Here is a 20,892-nt window from a genome sequence, read left to right as displayed (position 1 = left end):
TATTTTGACAATTCTTTTGTTACTTTTTTGGTTTTCACTTTTCCTTTTTACTTTGGCTCCATTATCGTGTAAAACTGTAGTTTTTAATATGTAGGTTGTAACATTAACACCACATGTTCGAGGGTTACGCAAAGACATAATTTAAACCTAAATACAAAAAAAAAATAGAGAAAATAAGAAATTGTTTTTAAGTGTTTTATTTAAAGACAAAACGGATGAATGGTCAACCCAGCGATGTGAATCGGGCTTAAAACTAGTTCGCCGAAAATCGCATCGCTCTGCGGCCGGACAATCTTTAAACTTTCACTCTTACAGCATCGAGTTGCGCGTGTTTTGTTAACACATTCGGCCACTGCGCATGCGTGGGCTGTGGTCTCGTGCGCGCCAAATTCACTATTGTCGCATTTTTTATTTCTTGCTATTTGTTGCGAATTATTCTTGCGTGTTAATTTTGTCTAATAAAAGTCTATTTTAAAACTTAATTATAATTGATAAAATACTCTGTAATTTGTTTCGTTTGAGTTTTATGTTAATTAAAAAAAATAAAAAATAATAAGGCTGAATAAAATTTTACTTCAGTTCAAAATAATTTAAAAATGAAATATTTAGCGCCTACTGAAAAAGTGAAATACGAAATAAAATAAACGAAAATTTAAATTTAAATGTATAAAATAATGTGACGAAAAAACGTGAAAATGTTCGGTTTTAAAAATAGTTTGACTCAATCGGTGATATTTTTGTTGTGGATTTTACAAAACTTTACATCCGGAAGTGAAACACTTACATGCATATTGACGTTTTTAATATATATAAATTTAGTGTTATGTGTGCTTATGTATGATTATGATTACTGGGTGAACCGAGGTGTGTTCTCTCCCCCGGCTCTGCCTGTGGTAGGGCATATCGGATCTGTGGTAGCTGGGAAAGAGCAAAATGGAATATTCTTTAAAAGAATTTACGACAAATATAAGGATAAAAGGATATTAGGTATGTATGTTTTGCGTTTAGACTTACTGATCTGAAGAACTTTGTATCTCTAAAATCGTTAATTTTCTTTTCTTTTCTTTTTCGTTTTTGTTAATTTTCTTTCATATAGGAGTATTTTCATTTATATATTTATTATATATACAACTAGTTGTGCTCGCGACTTCGTCCGCGTTTTAATGCGAATTGAACAAAATAGATATTGTTCGATTCGCAGTTATAAAAAATCTAAAATAAAAGTAACCTAAGTTACTCCTTATTACAATTAGCTAGCCCCGTCAAAATCGACCCAGCCGTTTCAGAGATTAGCCGGAATAAACAGTCAGACAGACACAGAGAGAAATTTTTTAAAAAATATGTTATTTTGGTGTACCATGTACCATGTATACATACATATGAATTTAATAAAAAGCGGTTATTTTAATATTACAAACAGACCCTCCAATTTTATTTATTCGTATAGATATGTCATGACTTTGTTAGACGTGCTGTGATAAGTACGAGTACAGAATAGAACTTAAAGTATATTACGTAACATAACACACGTTAATGCTTTTGTAAAAATCGTCATGCCGTTCAGGACAAACATTCGTACATAGATCACACGCGACAATCGCTTTGGTGTAGTGGTGCGAGTGGTCGCCTACAACACAGATAGTTTGCGGCTTCTGGTATTTGTACAAATATTTCTTTCCGGTTTGGATGTCGGTTCTTGTGGATGTCCCCACCGTGCTTCGTAGAGTACGTTAAGCCGTCGGTCCCGGTTGTTATCATAGATACCTGATAGCGATCGTTACTCATAGTATAGAACATATCTGCCAACTCGCAGTGGAGCAGCGTGGTGGATTAAGCTCTGATACTTCTCCTACACGGAGAAAGAGGCCTATGCCTAACAGTGGGATGTTTACAACCTGAATGCGTGAATATGATATATATATATATATATATATATATATATATATATATATATATATATATATATATATATATATATATATATATATATAAAATACGCAAGCGCAGTGGTTATAGGTATTTTTTTTTTCTTGTGGTTATAGGTATTGGCTGATGCATATTGATGGTCATTGGTTTGATCCACTTAATAAAAATTCTAAACATCATATTATTATACTCTGGTTGAATTTTAAAATATATAATTTTAAGTAATATTATATATAAAATTCTCGTGTCACAATGTTAGTTATCATACTCCTGCGAAACGGCTGGACCGATTTTTATGAAATTTTGTGTGTATATCGCGCATGTCTGAGAATCGGCCAACATCTAGTTTCATACCCCTAAGTTATAAGGGGGGGATTAAGGGGGTTAATAATATATATGACAAAACAACGTTTGCTGGGTCAGCTAGTATATCTATAAATTTAAATGTAAATTTACTTCGGGCTTGCGGTGATACATTTCGAAAGCTATTTTTAGGGATATCAATAGGTTTAACTGCTAACCCAATGTAGAGCAGCACATCGGATGAGGCTACAACATCCTTCATTCAAGAAATAGAAATATGAAAAACGATATCTATAGCGTGTTAGGTTATTTTATATTATATGTTTAACGTCCATAATAATCTGTTTTTAACGGACTAGTATTCCTAAGTTAAACCTAAGTTAAATAATTAGGTAGTAGTAACTTGATGCCTGTGTTGTACCGCACTCAGATTCGGCGTTACATATTACATCAATGTACGAGAATGTAATTGAACTCACGATCCTCGGAGTTAAATGTAGGGTCACTGCCACATGTGTCGAAATAAAATTAATACTGACTTTACAAAAAATAATGCAGTTCGAGTTATGTTAGTTTGTATGTGGATGCAGCACGACTGCTAAAGTACCTCGAGCTTACAGAAGATTGTACTAGTTTGTTTTTTATTCACAAATGTCAATAATTTATAGTTGTTAAAAATTATATATTTTATTCAATTAACTGACTTATCAAAAAAATGTACCTTTTTATAATTTATTTTATTTAAATTTACGAACTAGTTTCGTAAAGTCTAAACGTCAAAATCATATAATATACTTTACATAATTCGAAAGTTTTTATACATTTTTATACTATTTGTCCATACCCAAAGAAACATATATGTCCACAAACCCCCCCTTTCTTTTAAACCAAGCTCGCCTACTTCATTATCGTTACGCTCTGAAACTGTTCTACATTACGTTATATACGTAATCATTGTCATAATAGAATTGACGATTAACAAGATATTATATACGGGTTTACTTGTGTCTAATTTTGATACTTTTTGAAGTAAAACTTCTTTACGAGCGCTTGACTTGGGGAGTAAGCTGGTGAATGCTTGACGAGAGCGTTATGAAAAGTGTGAACGGGCGAGGCGAAAGGAGCAAGAGAGAGAGCACACATTTTTTCTCTCTTTCTCTCATAGCAAGTTACGTTTTGTGTATCTAAGACACAGTGCAGGCCTATTGTGCAGAAGTTTTACTTCAGTCGTGTTGTCTAAAGCACACCCTTTTTTTTCCTATTAGACCATTAAATTTTGTAATTAACGTATACAGATCATCATTACAGCCTATACAGTCCACTGCTGGACATAGGCCTCCACAAGTTTACGTCAAAAATAACGTGAACTCTTGTGTTTTGCCCATAGTCACCACGCTGGGCAGGCGGGTTGGTGACCGCAGGGCTGGCTTTGTCGCACCGAAGACGCTGCTGCCCGTCTTCGGCCTGTGTATTTCAAAGCCAGCAGTTGGATGGTTATCCCGCCATCGGTCGGCTTCTTAAGTTCCAAGGTGGTTGTGGAACCTTGTTATCCCTTAGTCGCCTCTTACGACACCCACGGGAAGAGAGGGGGTGGCTAAATTCTTTAGTGCCGTAGCCACACAGCACGTATACAGATAAACTTTTTAAATTTATAATGTTTATTAGATACGTAATTTAAACATCTGTTGAGATCAATGACAACTGATCCACAACGATAAATTCTCGCATTCATTTTTATTAGCTAATGTTAGTGTCTAGTAGTTTTGAAATTATTAAAAATATTTAATTGTTCATTTCGACAGCTCTATAAATAATAATTATGGTAGTCTGTATATAGATGAGCATCTAAAGAAAAAATTACATAATTGCTACATTACTAAAAGCCATTTTAAATAAATTTATATATTTTTAAGCTCACAATAGTAGTAGAAATATGATACGAAGTTATTTTTGAGTGGTTTTCCCTGAAAACAATATGTTAATTTGGAGCGATTATTACTTTTACACGATTTTGACGATTTCGTTTTCTCTCGTAATGATATAGGCCACATCACTCAGTTATAACGTAGCATTGTACTGATGAAATTGAGTTTTGGAGTTTAAAAACAAATGAAAAATCAGATATTCCTATTTATAATTCTATGTCATTCTCTTTTATACATATACATACGTGTTTGTTTCTTTATCGTGACGTATTTTCGTTTCATCGAGTTTCGAACCATAGTATATGGCAACGTTAATCAAACAGATATACGCTAGAGGTGGCAGTCTCTTAACTAATTCGTAACTAAACACCGTTAATATGATTGCTAAACTCAACAGTGTGATTAAATAACACAGTCTGACTGTATAAAGCTAACCAAGAATTGAAAAGGTTTTATTTAGAAGAAATATTAAAAAAAATATTTAATTTTAATTTTATGTATAGGAATTGGTAAATAACTTTAAATGTCGTTTCTTTATTTTTCAGGTAGGTAAGGGTTTTTATAATTTAGTTTTGTATCATAATGTATAAAAAAAAATGTATGATAAAATCTTTGTTTTTTCAGAGCAACACATTGTATAATTTTCCGATTCCAATTTTAAGTGATCAACTAATGTCTTATTTATATATATTCAAAGTTAATTTAAAAAGTTTAAAGATAATGCTTTTTTATTTGATGCTTTCTAAAAGTGAAATAGAAGAGAATTGGCGTGAGTTTGCGTTTTGGTAGAGTATGTGTGCTGCACATACGTGTACAGTCATAATTTATATTGTAAAATATCAAGTTAACAGAGTTAAATTGAGAATTTTCCGAATAATATATTTATTTCTCTATAATGATTTAATGTAAAGAGTAAAGGATATAATTATGTGAAAAGCACAAAGCTGTACATGAAATAAATAAATAAAAAAGGTAAATTAAATACTGAATGACGGGAGGATACTTAAGTTAAAACAAATATTAATTTAGGAACAATACAAATTTTATTTTATTAATTATAATTTTTAATTTTGGCAATAAACATTAGTTATTATTTATCATAAAGATAAACAAAGTTAATATATATTTAATAATAAATACAAAGTCAAAAATAATTATAAAGTTTTGTTACGCTTTTTTCGATCTCTATCCTATCCCGCTATGAACTTCGATCCAAAAGATATTAAAATCAGTCAAATAATTTCTTGACAATCTTGACAGTTATCATAGACATTTAATTGAGATTGTTACAATATCTATAGTTTTTCGCTAACTTTCAGTCGAGCGGCGTTGATTAAACTTAAGCTCTGGTCCAATATAAAGCAGAGACTTGCGTGTACGGCTTTCTCTTCATACATGAGAACATAACAACATATTATAATAGTACACTTTATAAAGATTAATTTAGAACATTAGAGGCAAAAAATGTTGAAAGAAAATGTATGCATTTTCCTTGTTTGCAAACCGCTCTGTTGACTGAAACATCTCGGCGATTTGTGTTTAAAATTCATCTCATGCGCTGTGGCGAAGGAAGCATCCCGAGGAAAACCGCATTTCATGTGTCGGGAACATGTATATTGGCGAATCTGCTGCGAGGTCTAGTGAATCGAGCAACGTATCTTTACAAACAGCTGAGAAATGTTGCGAAGTATGTTTAGAATAGTAACTTATACGTGTTTAAAATATTATTGTTTGTATAAAAATGTCTTATAATATTTAGTCGCTTCGCGTCTTCATTTTTCATTTTAACTATGTGCTTTGACCATATAGTTCTAGTGAATTAGACAGCCTTTTCAAATTGACTAGTTGAAGCTCCGTATTTTATTATTATACACTTTGATTTGAATTAAGTTATCAGAACAGGCGTTCTTATTGATTCGCAGTATTTCTATCTGGTTAGAATAAAATTATTTGTAAAACGTGTGTTCTTCACAAACTAGCACATTTATTGTATTAAAAGGACAAGTGTATATATAATTTCTACTCCGCTAATCAAATAAATTCGTACTATCCTCCTTTCATAAATAACATACATACATAGACCCAAATACACAACAATCGTTACTTATATGATGAAGTTATGTTTGTTTTAATGGGTTTTAGTTGTGTTAAGTGAGTGAAGACGATCTAAGTAATGTTATGTAGGACGGAGGACACGGAGGAGATTGATCGGTGCGACCGAGATTAGGACGTGAATTTAATTACGAGGACGAACTAAGCTGAAGGAATTTCATCGCCAGTTCTAAGCGTGTATTATTGTAAATTTATATACACAAAAGCGGAAGGTCATTCACTCGTGATAGTGACGAAGTATCGAGATTTTTTTTTAATTTTTCGAAATATACTGAAGTTAAAAAGTATATATTAAACGATTCGTTAGATTAATTCGTTCAATTTAAAAAAAAAATGTCTTGTTCGAAATTGAACGATTCGGCTTAAAAGGAAACTTAAGTAAGGGATTTAAGGAGAATCTATCTGTAAAGCAAAATAAGAGGATAACGGATGTGACAAAACATTAATATGTGATATATATGTTAATGTTTTTTGTGTAATCTTGTTATTTATGATTTAAGTACTTTAAGTCACATTTTTGACTAGACGCTGTATAGAATTAAAGTCACAGTTTTGACTAGACGCTGTATAGTAGGTCATCGGATCATGTTCAAATTTAAATAGGACAACATGACAAGTATCAGTTTTGGAATAAAAAACCGGCGAAGTGCGAGTTGGAATCGCACACTCAGGGTTCCGTATAAACTGATTTATTAAAAATATTTTTATTATATGATGTAACTAAAAATTTATGCTTCATAAGGTTTTCTATTTATAAGGTTATAACACCATCTTTTGTATATCACCAGGAAAGGGATATCCACATAAACATTACGTAAACGGAAAAAAATCGTAAAACGGGAACAATATTTTTCAATAGTCCATCATTATGTTTGAATTGAAAGCGAAGGTTACACGATTTTGCATCAATTATAAACATACATGAACACAATTCAATATTTTCAGTGAACAAAAACATGAATATTTTATAGACAAACTTTACAGAAATATAAATATACATAATAATAACAATGTCAATTTGTATGTATTTATCTGTTATATAGTTAATGGTATCTTGAGTTCGTTTTAATAGCAGTAAAGTTGTCTGGTGGAGATCGCTACATACTTAGCGATAAGGACGCGATATTGCATATTACAAGTTTCCTCCTAGTAATTGAGCCTTTTGTTTTGTAACACCTAATAACATGGTCTGAATTAAAGTATTTTATTATTCTTATTAAAACGTTTAAATATATATACACTAACTCTATACTCTATATTTTGACTTTTCACAGCCAAATTTTGTGAATCCTAATTCCATTTATTATTTCGTATTTTTGTACCACTTTCTAAATCAGTTCATATGAAAACGCTAATATATTTTTTCAGGCGTTCACCAATTCTATCGTCGAACGCTCGTGGTCTGCGACCCTGAGCTCATAAAGCGAATGTGCGTGAATGACTTCGCTCATTTCACAGACAGAGGGTTCTTCTTCGATAGGGAAGTGGACCCTCTGGCCGAGTCTGTGCTCTATCTGCGAGGGAATGAGTGGAAAAAACTAAGAGCTAAAATATCACCGATATTCTCGTAAGTGATTATTGGTTATTTATTTTTTATTAAAATAAATGATTTCTAAAGTTTTAGATTAACCTTTTTCCTTTCACCTTTAAGGTGAATTTATATTTGACTGTCGTATCGTGTCGTGTCTGTCATGATGTGATGGCTAGCATTTACATTATTATGTCGTGTTCTAACGCATCAGAACGATCATAGAACGATATTTTGAATCAATACAGCCGCAGCTCTAGAAAAGGTCAAACGGTTGAAATGATCTCCTATGAGTCATCGGATTCTGATTCAGATTTTGAAGAAGATATTCAATATTTAATGCTCGCAACTCTTAAAAAAAAAAGGAAAGAGAAGGAGATTTTGGAATTATCCAATCAATAGACAAATATTATATTGTTTATGTTTAATATTATAAAAAGCATTAAATTGTCGTACAATTTCAATTAAGTCATCTATTTTTAGGTGCCAAATAAACTATTATTTTACAATTTACGTAAATAAACAAGCGACGCTGATGCGTCATAACACAACACTGTTCACATCAATCTGACCCGTTCAGCACCTTTTCAGTTCAGTTTCAGCACCCCCCGCAACCCGCTTATCTGACGCGATTCGGGATCGGTTCTGATGCGACACATCAGAAGCCATCACGACATGACATCAAAACATCAATCACACATCACAACACATCAATGAAAACGTTGTCATATAAAATGTATGATACCGATTCTATTCTGATGCGACACGACACGATACGTCAGTCAAATATAAATCCGCCTTAAAGTTTCATATATTACTGTAATGGTAACTAAAGAAGTTTTACTTCAGTCGTGTGGTCTAAAGCATACTCGTTATGTAATTTTTTATTAAAATCTCAATAGACTAAATTAGTTCAAATTAATATGTACGATTTTATTTTTGTATTACCCACACATTAGGAATTCTAAACATTTTTGAATATCATATCAAAAATTGACCGCTCCAGCGGGGTTCGACCCCGCGTCTCCGACTGACCGTGTCGGCGCTCTAGCCAATTAAGCTATGGAACGAACGTTCCATAGTTTAATTGGCTAGGAGCGGTCAATTTTTGATATGATATTCAAAAATATTTAGTTCAAATTAAATATTTTACGACGCAAATGTCTATCAAGTTGCTGAGGAAGTAATATAAAATAATATTCAATTTCTTCAATCACATAATGATTGTAACGTGATCCAAATATCATGTTACAGTTTTCTCTTCACGTTTCATAACACTTGCTTTGAATACTTCAATAAGTATTTTAAGAGCCATTTCACAAAAATCGGTAACAATCCGCGAAATTGTAATATTTTGACGTCGTTAATCTCAGTGTTGGATGCAATAATGTAATTTATATTCTTGAAATATAATAGAGCAACCTTTGTTGTAGTCCATAGTCAGATCAGAATTTTGATTTATATTATGTGTATAAAATTATTAACCTTTTCATCAGCCTCCTCCCTGGGTAAACGGTCGCAATGTGTACTTTGAAGTCCTACTTTTCAATAACCTCTACGTTAAAACAATTTTAAAAAAATATCATAATATGTGGAATATAATTTTGTTGTCCACTATCATAGATTTTTATTCCATTTGTATCTCTATTAAACGATAAAAAAAATTTAAAGTTACGAATATTTTCCAAATAAGTACAAATTTAAAAGCGATATTTCTCTTAGAAAACTAAGAAATTTTAACGAACTATCTTCATCAAAGTAAACTTACATCATTAAGGAATACAAAAAAATAATAATTAAAAGATGTAATTATTTTTAATACATTTTATATTAAATAATAAAAAGATAGTATATATTGCCACGCATCAAGCCCGGTAAATCAGTCGAGCGCTAGCGCTCTTAGAGGTAAGGTCCACGCCAAATTCTGCGCAGCCGTCTCTTTCGCTCACACGCGCCAAGCGCCTGTTGTTATAGCGGATAAAACGCATTTGATACTTTCATAATAAAATAAACATATTACGAAAATGACTGTAAAATAATATAATGATAATTTCTGTAAACAAATGTATAATTTAATTTTCTTTTCTCACACTATCAATACAAATAGGCATTTCAATCTGTTTGTCTTGTTATTTGTTAATTAATATGTTTGTCGGTGTCGATGTCATTAAATACTTTTTTATTCATATCGTAAATATTAGATTCATTCGTAAACTGAAAAAACTAAATCAATTTAAAAAAATTGTTTCATAAAATTGATTTTTTTAATTTTATTTTAAATTTATTGACTGTTGTTATATAACATACTTGAAATTTTTAACAAATTAATTATGTAAAAAACATTTTATACCATAGTTATAATTTTTATTATACATCAGAAAATGATCACGATGGTTTTTTGGTTGTCACACTATACGTACTAGCACAAAGATCGCGCGGCTCGTACGACTCGCGCGATGCGACCAAATTTACCTAAACTTGCAGAGCGTAAAATTGTGAAATGGCTCTTAAAAGATTTGTCTACTTTTTTTCTTTGATTGATTAAAGATTATTGTTTGATCGATGAAAATAAATAGGAATTAAACTTTGATGAGCTTTTTTGAGCAAAATAATGAATGCTCTTATGATATTTGTACCCTCACGGAATACTGCGTCAACTCGATTTGTCGTAGATATACAGAGTAATAGACGTAGTGACGCCGCGTTGGCGCAGCGGTTACGGTCATGGATTGTGCCTGTTGCGCTGGCGGTTGCGGGTTCGATCTCCGCACATGACAAACATTTGTATTGGCCATACAGGTGTTTGCCGTGGTCTGGGTGTCTGTGCAGTCCTTGTGGGTCTCCCCACCGTGCCTCGGAGAGCACGTTAAGCCGTCGGTCCCGGTTGTTATCATGTACACCTGATAGCCATCGTTACTCATAGTAGGGAATATATCCGTCAACCCGCATTGGAGCAGCGTGGCGGATTAAGCTCTGGTCCTTCTCCTACATGGGGAAAGAGGCCTATGGCCAATAGTGGGATATTACAGGCTGAAGCGATACAGAGTAGTATCTAGAGAAAAAATGTCAATCATTGCTGTTTGGTAAGCTCCATAGTACGAAACACAACATTAAGACAATTCAAACAAAATGAGTTATTTGATCTTAAAACTGAAAATCAGTTGACGTATTTCTAGGAAGTGTCGATAACTAAGAATTGGAAATATTACTATTAATATACTCAGTAAAATTTAATTACTTTATATATTTCAGACCTATAAAATTGAAGGGAATGCTACCAATAATAGAGAACACAGCGAAGGAATTCGTTCAGCGAATACGAAAACTATTAACGAATGACAAAACGAAAGCTAATACAGAATCTAATGATAATAAAAATAACAATAACGATGATAATTCAACAGTGGTAGATTCTGAAGAACTGGTTGGGAGGTATACCGCCGATGCAATAGTACCTTGCGCCTTTGGAGTCAAGAGTCATGTGATGGATAACCCTAATGATCCATTTGCAGTTGCTCTTGGAGCCTTCTATGAATTATCGTTTTATAATATTTTTGAAAAGTATGTTTTTTTCTATTATTTTAAAGATATTAGAAGTTCTTAGACTATAGATAGTGTGAATAGTTCTTATTCCTTAGTTGTATTAGAGCCTGTTTGTAATAGATAGCGTGGCCTCTGATGAAGGTGATGAAAAAGTGTAAATACAGCAAAAAATACTGTAACATATAGAATTAGTGTAACAAAGTCGCAACATAGTTGAAATCTTAAGGCTTGTTTAGTAAAAAAAGAACCATTACATATTATCTACTTATTTGTAGAAGTAAATCTTTCGTTGTATTCAAATAAATTTAAGCTCAGTTGCTAGATTCAACAAACAATTCGTTTTGTGAAGTTGTCTTGTTCGGAATGAAATAGTTTGTTCGGAAAAATGATCGTTTTTGAATTAATCTCTTAGTTGCAGTTATTTTATATTTGATTAAAACTCGTTAATTCCATCAACGCGTTTTGTTAAATTAGACTAGCTTGACAATCACAAGTTTTCCTGATGTGGAAAAACTTTTAATTGAGGTAGGGCACAGCAGGAAATTTCTGCTCAAAATATGAGCAGCCTGACTGGGGTAATACCTTGACCTTACAGAAGACCACAGCTAAATAATACTGTTTACAAGAAGTGTTGTATACCTGTTGGTGAGTAGGTGACCAGAGCTCTTGGGGGGGGGGGGGGGGGGGATTGGGGATGGGGTCGGCAACGCGCTTACGATGCTTTAAGTGTTGCAGGCGTTTATAAGCTACGGTAATCGCTTACCATAAGGTGTGCCGTACGCTTGTTTGCCGATCTAGTTGTATAAAAAAATTTTCACATATTGGTTTTAAAAGTTTAAGACGAGATATTTACCATTTGTTTTTGGTTAAGTTCCTAATTATATTTGCGCAAAAGTCTATGCAGAATAATTTGAGGATTACATACTATTATACTACTACTATAGTACTATAGTCTACATCATACGAATCACATATAAATCATAGTTTTAGTATCGGTAGTCATTTGTTATTAGTTCAGAAATGAAAACTCAAAATATTTTTTCAGAACGATGCGACACTTATGGCCGACGTTCGTGTTGTTCTTTAAAATGCGAACGATTCCAAAGAAAACTCATGATTTCTTTTACAACATTGTGACGAACGTCATCAAGGATAGGAAAAATGGTAAGAACATTGTTTTTACACGCTTTTTTCTTACATTCACCTGTACGTTTGTAAACGACTCATTTGGACTTCATTTTGACCCACTTCAAACGTTCAGATTTCATTTAAACTTAGTGGATTTATCGAGGGGCCGGTGACAATACACTAATTTGATAAAATTATTCCATTATCATAATTAGGATGGTCAGGATTAAATGATTTTTCTTTTAGGTTGGTTTATTTATTTCGGCGTATTTGTTTTTAGTTTTTTAAAACTATTATTACATTATTTATACTAAAGTGCTTAAGTCAATTGTATTGAAACATTTGCAAACTTCCCAATACATGGTTTGCCGTGACCATTGACTTTCTAGTCTTCTCACCACATAATCGACGTAATGGAAATCCAAATCGAATCAGAAATTTGGTAAATAATTTCCCAACCATGAGCAACGATCATTATTTTATTGCTATCAGGTATTTCTGATAGCAACCGGTACTGGCCACTTCACGTGATCTTCATGACATGGTGGATTGAATTTCAGAGATATAAACAAAGACAAGACAAACAAAATATGTGCACGAACTAAAACATCATTACAATGAAACAACTTTTTCAGACTTTATCGCGGTTTATTAAGTTTTTTAAACGCTCGACGTTTCGGATACTTTACAGCAACCATGGTCACGGGAGGACTCTCATGATCATATATCTTTCTTGTTATTTAAGTTCAATTCCATTGGTTAGCCTCGTTTTTAAATAACCTACTTTCAATATAAGGAAGAGGTTCCCATTTTAAATGTATTTTTTGTGTGTTACTTTATAACTTTTAATGGGTGTAACGAATTAACGATTATGATGTTACGAGTATATTATTCGAAATCGGGTGCTTTTTCCGCTCTTCCACTTAAATTTGACGCGTAGATTTTGAATCATTTTGATTGGATGTAAATTGAAGTCAGTTAATTTCGTTTGAATTTAAAAACAATTCGTCGAAGTTTGACCATAATTGGTTTAAACTATAAGTTTGAATATTAAACAATACAGTATACATGCGTGTGTCAAATACAAGGTATGCGTATGTATTTTTTATGCATTATTAAAAAAAAAATAGCATTCTGCATTCCTTCTCTATGTAAACTATAAGTGTGCGAAATTTCATACTCCAATAGGCCGCACAATTTTCGTAAAAGCCCCAAAGTTTTTGCTTCACGTATTAATATATAGATTGACGTTTTGCTTTCATTACGAGCATCTTGTAATAAATTATCACTTTTGGCAAGTTAAAATTATAGTTATATTACGATCGTAAATCTAAATAACATTAAAAAGAAATAAGATAACGAGTTCCAGTCGCAAAGTTTCCAGTCCGTCTTATCTTAATGGATATTTAGGTCTTTAAATAAGTCGATCGTATATAACCATAAATTAAATTGCTGAAATGAATCTTGTATACTTAGTTTCAGACCAAGAGAGATAGGTGCGAGCTCACGTTTTTTTTCTCTCTTTCTCTCATAGCCAGTTACGTTTCGTATATCTAAGACACGGTGCAGCCCTATTGTGCAGAAGTTTTGCTTTAGTTGTGTGGTCTAAAGCGCATTCGTTTTTTTGATAGCGGTCTTTTAGCGGTATTTCGCTCTGTGGAAGAAAATAAATCTGTCCTAATTGAGGAATATTGCATAATTATTATCCCGGGACCAAAAGTGCTCTTGCGCTATTCTTGACTGTAACCTATTTGTGTGCAAAATTTTTCTACTCATAAATTGTAAAAAAAGAAATGACCAACTAATTGTTATTAGTACTGGGTAATGACTAAAGTTCCGATTCTAAAGTTGACCTTGGTAAAACCGACCATCCAACGATTCCTTTAAAACCGCACAGAACAACAGAACGTAGAACTTTTAGTGGGAAAGTTTTCTTTGAAGCGAACTAGTTTTAAATCCTCTAAAGATAGTTCGAGAATCAGTTGGAAGTGAACGGATTTGACTCATTGGGTATACGATACTATAGTATACGAGTATTAGCACTACAAAAATAGTGAACCAGCGCTGTCACTTAACTTAGACACGCGCTTTGACTAATTAACTCATAATAATTTATGACTATGTTCAAAAGAATTTTACTAAAACACTCAATAGGCCGGAAATTAGTCCGAAACTTACCATTAATACTTTTTTTACATTACCAGGTCGGCAAATAAGCGTACGGCTCACCTGATGGTAAGCGATTACCGTCCTTCTCTTACTTTACTTACCCAGTCGTGCTGCTCCTGAATTTGGGGCTGTAACGCGCTTGCGATGCTTCTGGTGTTGCAGGCGTTTATAGGCTACGGTGATCACTTACTAACAGGCGAAACGTGTGATTGTTGGTAACCTCCGTTGTTACACAAAAATATACTAAAATATCTTTATTATAATAATTTTTTTTACTCTTTTTAACCAACTTCAGAAAAGGAGGAGGTTACTCAATTCGACCGTATATTTTTTTTATGTATGTTCGGGGATAACTCCGTCGATTTTGATAATTCTTTTATTGTTGGGAAGGAGATATCCCTAGTTTGGTACCTTTATAAAGAAACCAGAATCTGATGATGGGATCCCAGAGAAATCGAGGGAAAGTCTCGAAAATCCGCATAACTTTTTATTGGGTATACCGATTTTGATGATTTTTAATTTAATCGAAAGCCGATGTTTGTCACGTTTAAATTTCATCGAGATCTAATTATAACTTTTTGAGTAATCCTTGATAACGCGTAGTCACTTGACTATTTTTTGGTCTACCTACGTTGTATTACTTGTCGATATAATTGAAGTCGGTTTTTTTTCATATAGTTTATTAGACATTATACATATTTACAATTCACAACTTAAGAACTAAATATTTACAGATAGTTTTTTTTTTATAATTAAATAATAAATAATGTTAATAATCGCCTCTCACTCAACGGTAATTCTATTGTTCAGAAGTTTTACTTCAGTCGTGTGGTTAAAACATATTTACTTTTTAAACTTTTTTTTGATGTTTATATTTTTTTCCTTTTTAGTGTCTTTGTTAGTGTGTTATTTTATAATAATTATTTAACATTTTTTAAAAATTTTATTCTGTCATAAATACCGTAAAAATTTACCCTAGACATAAGGGGCTACCCGGCCGAATTTACTGTTTTTACATTCCTTATAGTATGCTTGAACGTTGAATAAACAATAAAGTTCTAAAGACAATATTTTAGCTTGATAATTGATCTGTAATTGTGTCTACTGATATATTGAAAAATTTACCTTATCACGAGAAAATGAATTTTTCGTGAACGCTTTTCTCGGTCTAAAATCCGTATAAACTCGCTAATTATGCAACGCATAGACATGAAACTTTAACCAGTAGTGAATAATGCATTACTCTTCAATACTGTCTGCCAATTTTTCAATTAAATAGATAATTTTTGAGAAATCTGTAATATTGAATTTCGTAAGTAAACCGGGCAAGCGGGTGTCTGCGCGGGCGACGAGGAGCATTCGCCTCTCGGCCGTTGTATGAGGAGCTTGTGTCGTTTGATGCGACGCGCGCGCATTTATTGTTTATTATTTTATTTTTATTGACCCCACAATTTTGACATTTGTGTGATAGGACACTGTAGACACTTTAGTTTTACAAGTGAACGAAAGGACGCATTTACTTATTTGCTTGTGCAAATACTGTTTATTTAGTTTTATAAGCGAGCGAAAGGACGAAATAACTACCTATTTGTTTACTTGTGTAAATTGAATATGCCGAAAGTATCAAAAGTGAAATGATATCAGCAACAAAGGCTCACGGAAATAAAAATCGCAGTGTAAGTACTTAATTACGTACTGATTTTTTATCGTAATTTTATATTGTATTGTAAGTTTATTACAATACAATAGAACGTATTAATAAAATTAATATAATATCAATTAAATTTACTAAAATTTACAATATAAATAATCATCTTATTATTTTATTTACAGAGCTCAAAGAAAAAGACAGGTACTACAACAACTCGATGGAAATATAGAAAACCAAGATTTAACTTCAGAAAATTGTCAACTTCGAACTTGCGATTTCACACAGTAAGTAAAATATGCTAAGAGTCACACCGCATTATTAGACACTTCCTGACTGGGCTTTGCGGACTTGGTGCGGTTATAAAAAAAGTAAATCGGTATGTGAACCCGACTGCTTAAATCGCTGTGGTGATTTAAAATCTAGATTGAGTACTGGACTTGTTTATCTTTCTTTTCAGTTTTTATGCAGTCGGTTTTTATTTATTTCTTTTAATTTCCTTTTTTTACTTAGGATTAGTTTAAATGAAAAATGAGTACCTAGCCAGGAAGTGACATTTTAATCGTAGGCATCGATTACGTAATAGTATAAGTTTTGTGTGTTATATGTATGTGTGTATGTAATTAAGTATGTATGTATGTATGTATGTTATATTGTGTATTCTTTTTGTCTTTATTCATACTATCTAATGAAATGACAGACCTACTTATAATCGACGAATAAAGTATTTGTATATGTATATTATTTATGAATGTATGTTTTAGTGTGTCAAACATACCTATATAGTACCAAAAAAATGCAGCAATAAGTGTACTAGTATTTGTTTGCGTGGATGTGTGTGTAGATATGTCTTTGTGTTATCTTAATTCAATGTGTACAAAATGTAAAATATGTTATTATCTTAGTAAATGTATATTTTTTTCTAGGACTACCTTCAAAAAAGTGCCACAAGGTCTAGATTTAACTACGCCTATGGCACATAAGAATAAGTTTGCAGAGTCAACTAATGGGTTTAATTCAACCTATTGTCAGGGATTAGAAAGTGAAGAAAAAGAGGTATTTCCATTTTAGTTATCACTGTATTATTTTACCTTTCACATTTTCATTCTGGTAAACAAATAAAATATGTGTTCAACTTTTTGTTCTCGATTCAGTTATTTTTTTAATTTCAGTATACTGTTACTGAGGAAACGGAAGAAATTATATCCGATAAACACGTCGGAAGGAAGATTGTGGCCATATCTCAATTCAAAAATTACTCAACTTTTGTAAACATGGCCATCTAGCGTATTCATCGAATGATATAATACTAACAGGAGAAAATCAAAATAGTCTGATATCATTATTTACTTTTCAGTGTAAAATGTATAACGTAACTCTTACAATCGAAAATGATATCTGTGAAGACAATTATTTAAATTTGAATGCATGTGCAGTAGCTGGTACCATCGCAATAGGATGTGGCCGGTCACAACTTGAAGAAGTGTTGTCGGCTATAAATTTGCCTAGTTTCACTGAAAATACATACGACCACAATCACAAGGTTATTGGCAAACATCGTCATCTCATTGAGGTGAAATGTCCCATTACAGCGCATAGAATCGGCATAGACGAAGCTATTAGGAAGAAAAAAATAACCGTCTGGAAAATAAATAAGAATGGTCAATACCACATTAATAAAAATTGGTATTACCAAATTCAAGGTCAATTACATGTAACACAAAGCAAAAAATGTATATATACGGTATGGGGCAGTGAAAATGAATCGCTAAGAATCGAAATTATTAATAAAGACGATAATTTTTGGCAGAAGGAAATAAAACAAAAGTTGACAAAATTCTATATTGACTGCATACTTCAAAAACTGATTGATCCGAACACATTATTTAAGAAATATACTCAAATAAAAGCAAAAATGTAACCGATTCATATTTAAAAATAAAAATCACAATTTTAAATCAATGAGTGTATGTTTAATCATGTGTACTCAATATAATAATTGTGTTTGCAGGCAAACGAAAAAAAACCGACTTCAGTTATATCGACAAGTAATAAAACGCAGGTAGACAAAAAATTAGTCAAGTAAATACGCATTATCAAAGATTACTCCAAAAGTTGTAATCAGATCTCGATGAAATTTAAATGTGACCACATGATAAACATCGGCTTTCGATTAAATCAAAAATTGTCAAAATCGGTACATTAAAAAGTTATGCGGATTTTCGAGTTTTCCTCGATTTCTCTGGGATCCCATCATCAGATCCTAGTTTACTTATCATGGTACCATACCTAAGATATCTCCTTTCCAACAAAAAAAAAGAATTATCAAAATCGGTCGATAAACGACGAAGTTATCCCCGAACATACATAAAAAAAGGTCCTCCTCCTTTTTTGAAGTCGGTTAAAAAGAGTAGGATTTTTTTAATTTATTCGGCCCGCTGACTAGTGGTCTCTTTACAATCGACTATTTGGCTAGTCGGCCAAAGCTATAATCAGCACATCTATACTAATTAAATTACTTACCAACAAATAGATATCCAGGTATTTCTTTTTAGTCCATCCCTAATTGCAAATTAACTCTGTAGCGTATTTAAATAATTTGCAAAGTTAGTATTCACATATATTTAGAAGTGAATTATAAATAAAATATATTTAGGTATTTTAATCTGTTTGCGTTATCAACTCTCGGCCTATAAAATCGATTGATGACTGCGCGTTGTAATAATACGCAACAAATCCGCTAGATGTCTTATTTTACCTCACGCGCTTAAATACGTAAAAGTTGTCAGGTGAAGAGCGGAAAGGGGGCGGTCAAGCGAGTTGAAACGCGCGAGGTCATTCAGATAGGGTACGCCCTTAAAGTTATCTCAAAAAACGTTACACTCGAAATACTGTTCTGAGTTTACGGAAGTTATTAAATTCATATTAAATTAACGCCTAAATTGATTAACTCTAAATAAATATAATAAAATAAGCATAATCATTTTTAATAAATATTCACTACTATTACTATTTACCTAAATTTATTCAAGACATAATTATTTTAATATTATTCATAATTAAATAATTCGTTGGATAAGTATAGCTGTCTATTCAAAATTTATTATGTCGTATAAAAAAAGAAAATTAAATTATCCGATTATTAAATACTTTCTATATATTAAAATCTGTATGTATATAACGTGTACGGTTTACTGCACACTCAGCAATTTAATGTCAATGACCTATATAACAAACATACTTTAAATTATCACAATAAATTCAGTGTTTAATCGATTTTCAATTTGTTTTGGTTATTCATTAACTTTCTTTCACGTGTCGAGTCTCACTCATATATATTTTGTGCACATTGCAATACGAATAAATTCATACATTGCAACTAGAATCAGGGCGGGAATCATACACTCAGGCATGTCTCACGGGTGGATAGCGCTATTTGACGGATGAAGGTATCCAACACATAAGTTTATGATTTTTTTTTACCATCGAATTGTAGTATAAGACATTTATATGCATGCATCTATATCTTGTAGTTTATCAATTTGAGGAGAAACAGGTCCTGGTGGCCAATTTTAGCTCCTGTGCTTAAAGTGTATTAGTAACCTATTTGCCATATATACGACGCGTTGGCGCAACGGTCATAGAACTGGTTTTTGGCTGTTGTGCTGGCGGTTACGGGTTCGATCCCTGCACATGACAAACATGTTAATTGGCAATATATCTGGATGTTTGTGTAGTCCTTGGGGGTCTTCCCACCGTGCCTCGGAGAGCACCTTATATTAGTCCCGGTTGTTATCATGTACACCTGATAGCGATCGTTACTCATAGTAGGGAATATATACGCCAACCCGCATTGGAGCAGCGTGGTGGCTTAAGCTCTGATCCTTCTCCTACAAGGGGAAAGAGGCCTATGCCCAGCAGTGGGATATTACAGACTGAAGCAAATTGTCACATAAGCCTTATCAAAAATTGGTTATGGTTATCTCTCAAACTCATATACAGGAAGCAGGATCAGGCTAATAGAGTTTAGAGGATATTGGTGCTACAAATTCCAAATCAAATATTCGTAAAGGCAAATAAGTGATAAAGGAAATGAGTCGGTCTCTAGATTGCGAAGTATATCGTGTTACGCTATTAGATTCGGTGAACCAATTCACTTTTTATTCCGTTAGCAATCTACTCGTCAATTACTCCACACGGGCGCAAACAAAATAGTTTTTACCAATTAGGTTAAAAAGAAATGTCAAAAGAATTCATTCACATTAATTACTGAATGCTTTTTTTACATACAAGTCCAATTTCTATGTTCAGAAAATGATTCGTTTTGCTCACGAATGACACGATAAAAACTTTACTTTATTAAAATGGTTTAAGAACACTCTTAAATTGAAATTAAATAAATAGTATAATAAACAAATAGTGTAATATTAACAAATAGTAAATATAAACAACAAAATGTATAATAAATATTGTTAATCTAACATCGGATTTAGAATGAAGACTGATGCATGCATACACACACACACACAAATACACACACATAAATACACACACACACACACACACACCCATAAGCACACACATGCACACACACACACACATACACAGGC

General features: G+C 32.5%; 1 protein-coding gene and 1 long non-coding RNA gene across 2 annotated transcripts in view; both read left to right on the top strand.

Moving 5' to 3' along the window:
* Positions 1–695: 695 nt before the first annotated feature.
* LOC123659069 (cytochrome P450 6j1-like) overlaps positions 696–20,892 on the top strand; it is a 33,641-nt gene continuing 13,444 nt past the window's right edge. Inside the window, exons 1-4 of the mRNA XM_045594338.1 lie at positions 696–987; positions 7,635–7,833; positions 11,047–11,355; positions 12,383–12,501. Coding sequence (XP_045450294.1) covers positions 696–987; positions 7,635–7,833; positions 11,047–11,355; positions 12,383–12,501 — 919 coding nt within the window. The remainder of the gene's footprint in view (positions 988–7,634; positions 7,834–11,046; positions 11,356–12,382; positions 12,502–20,892) is intronic.
* LOC123659070 lies at positions 16,570–17,465 on the top strand. The gene is made up of 2 exons (XR_006743972.1): positions 16,570–16,661; positions 17,209–17,465. It is a non-coding gene; the product is annotated as an uncharacterized LOC123659070 (long non-coding RNA).

The sequence above is a fragment of the Melitaea cinxia genome, chromosome 13, assembly GCF_905220565.1.
Source record: "Melitaea cinxia chromosome 13, ilMelCinx1.1, whole genome shotgun sequence".
In the NCBI taxonomy this organism is placed as follows: domain Eukaryota; kingdom Metazoa; phylum Arthropoda; class Insecta; order Lepidoptera; family Nymphalidae; genus Melitaea; species Melitaea cinxia.
The sequence above is the reverse complement of the archived record's forward strand: the minus strand, read 5'-3'. Positions and strand labels throughout refer to the sequence as shown.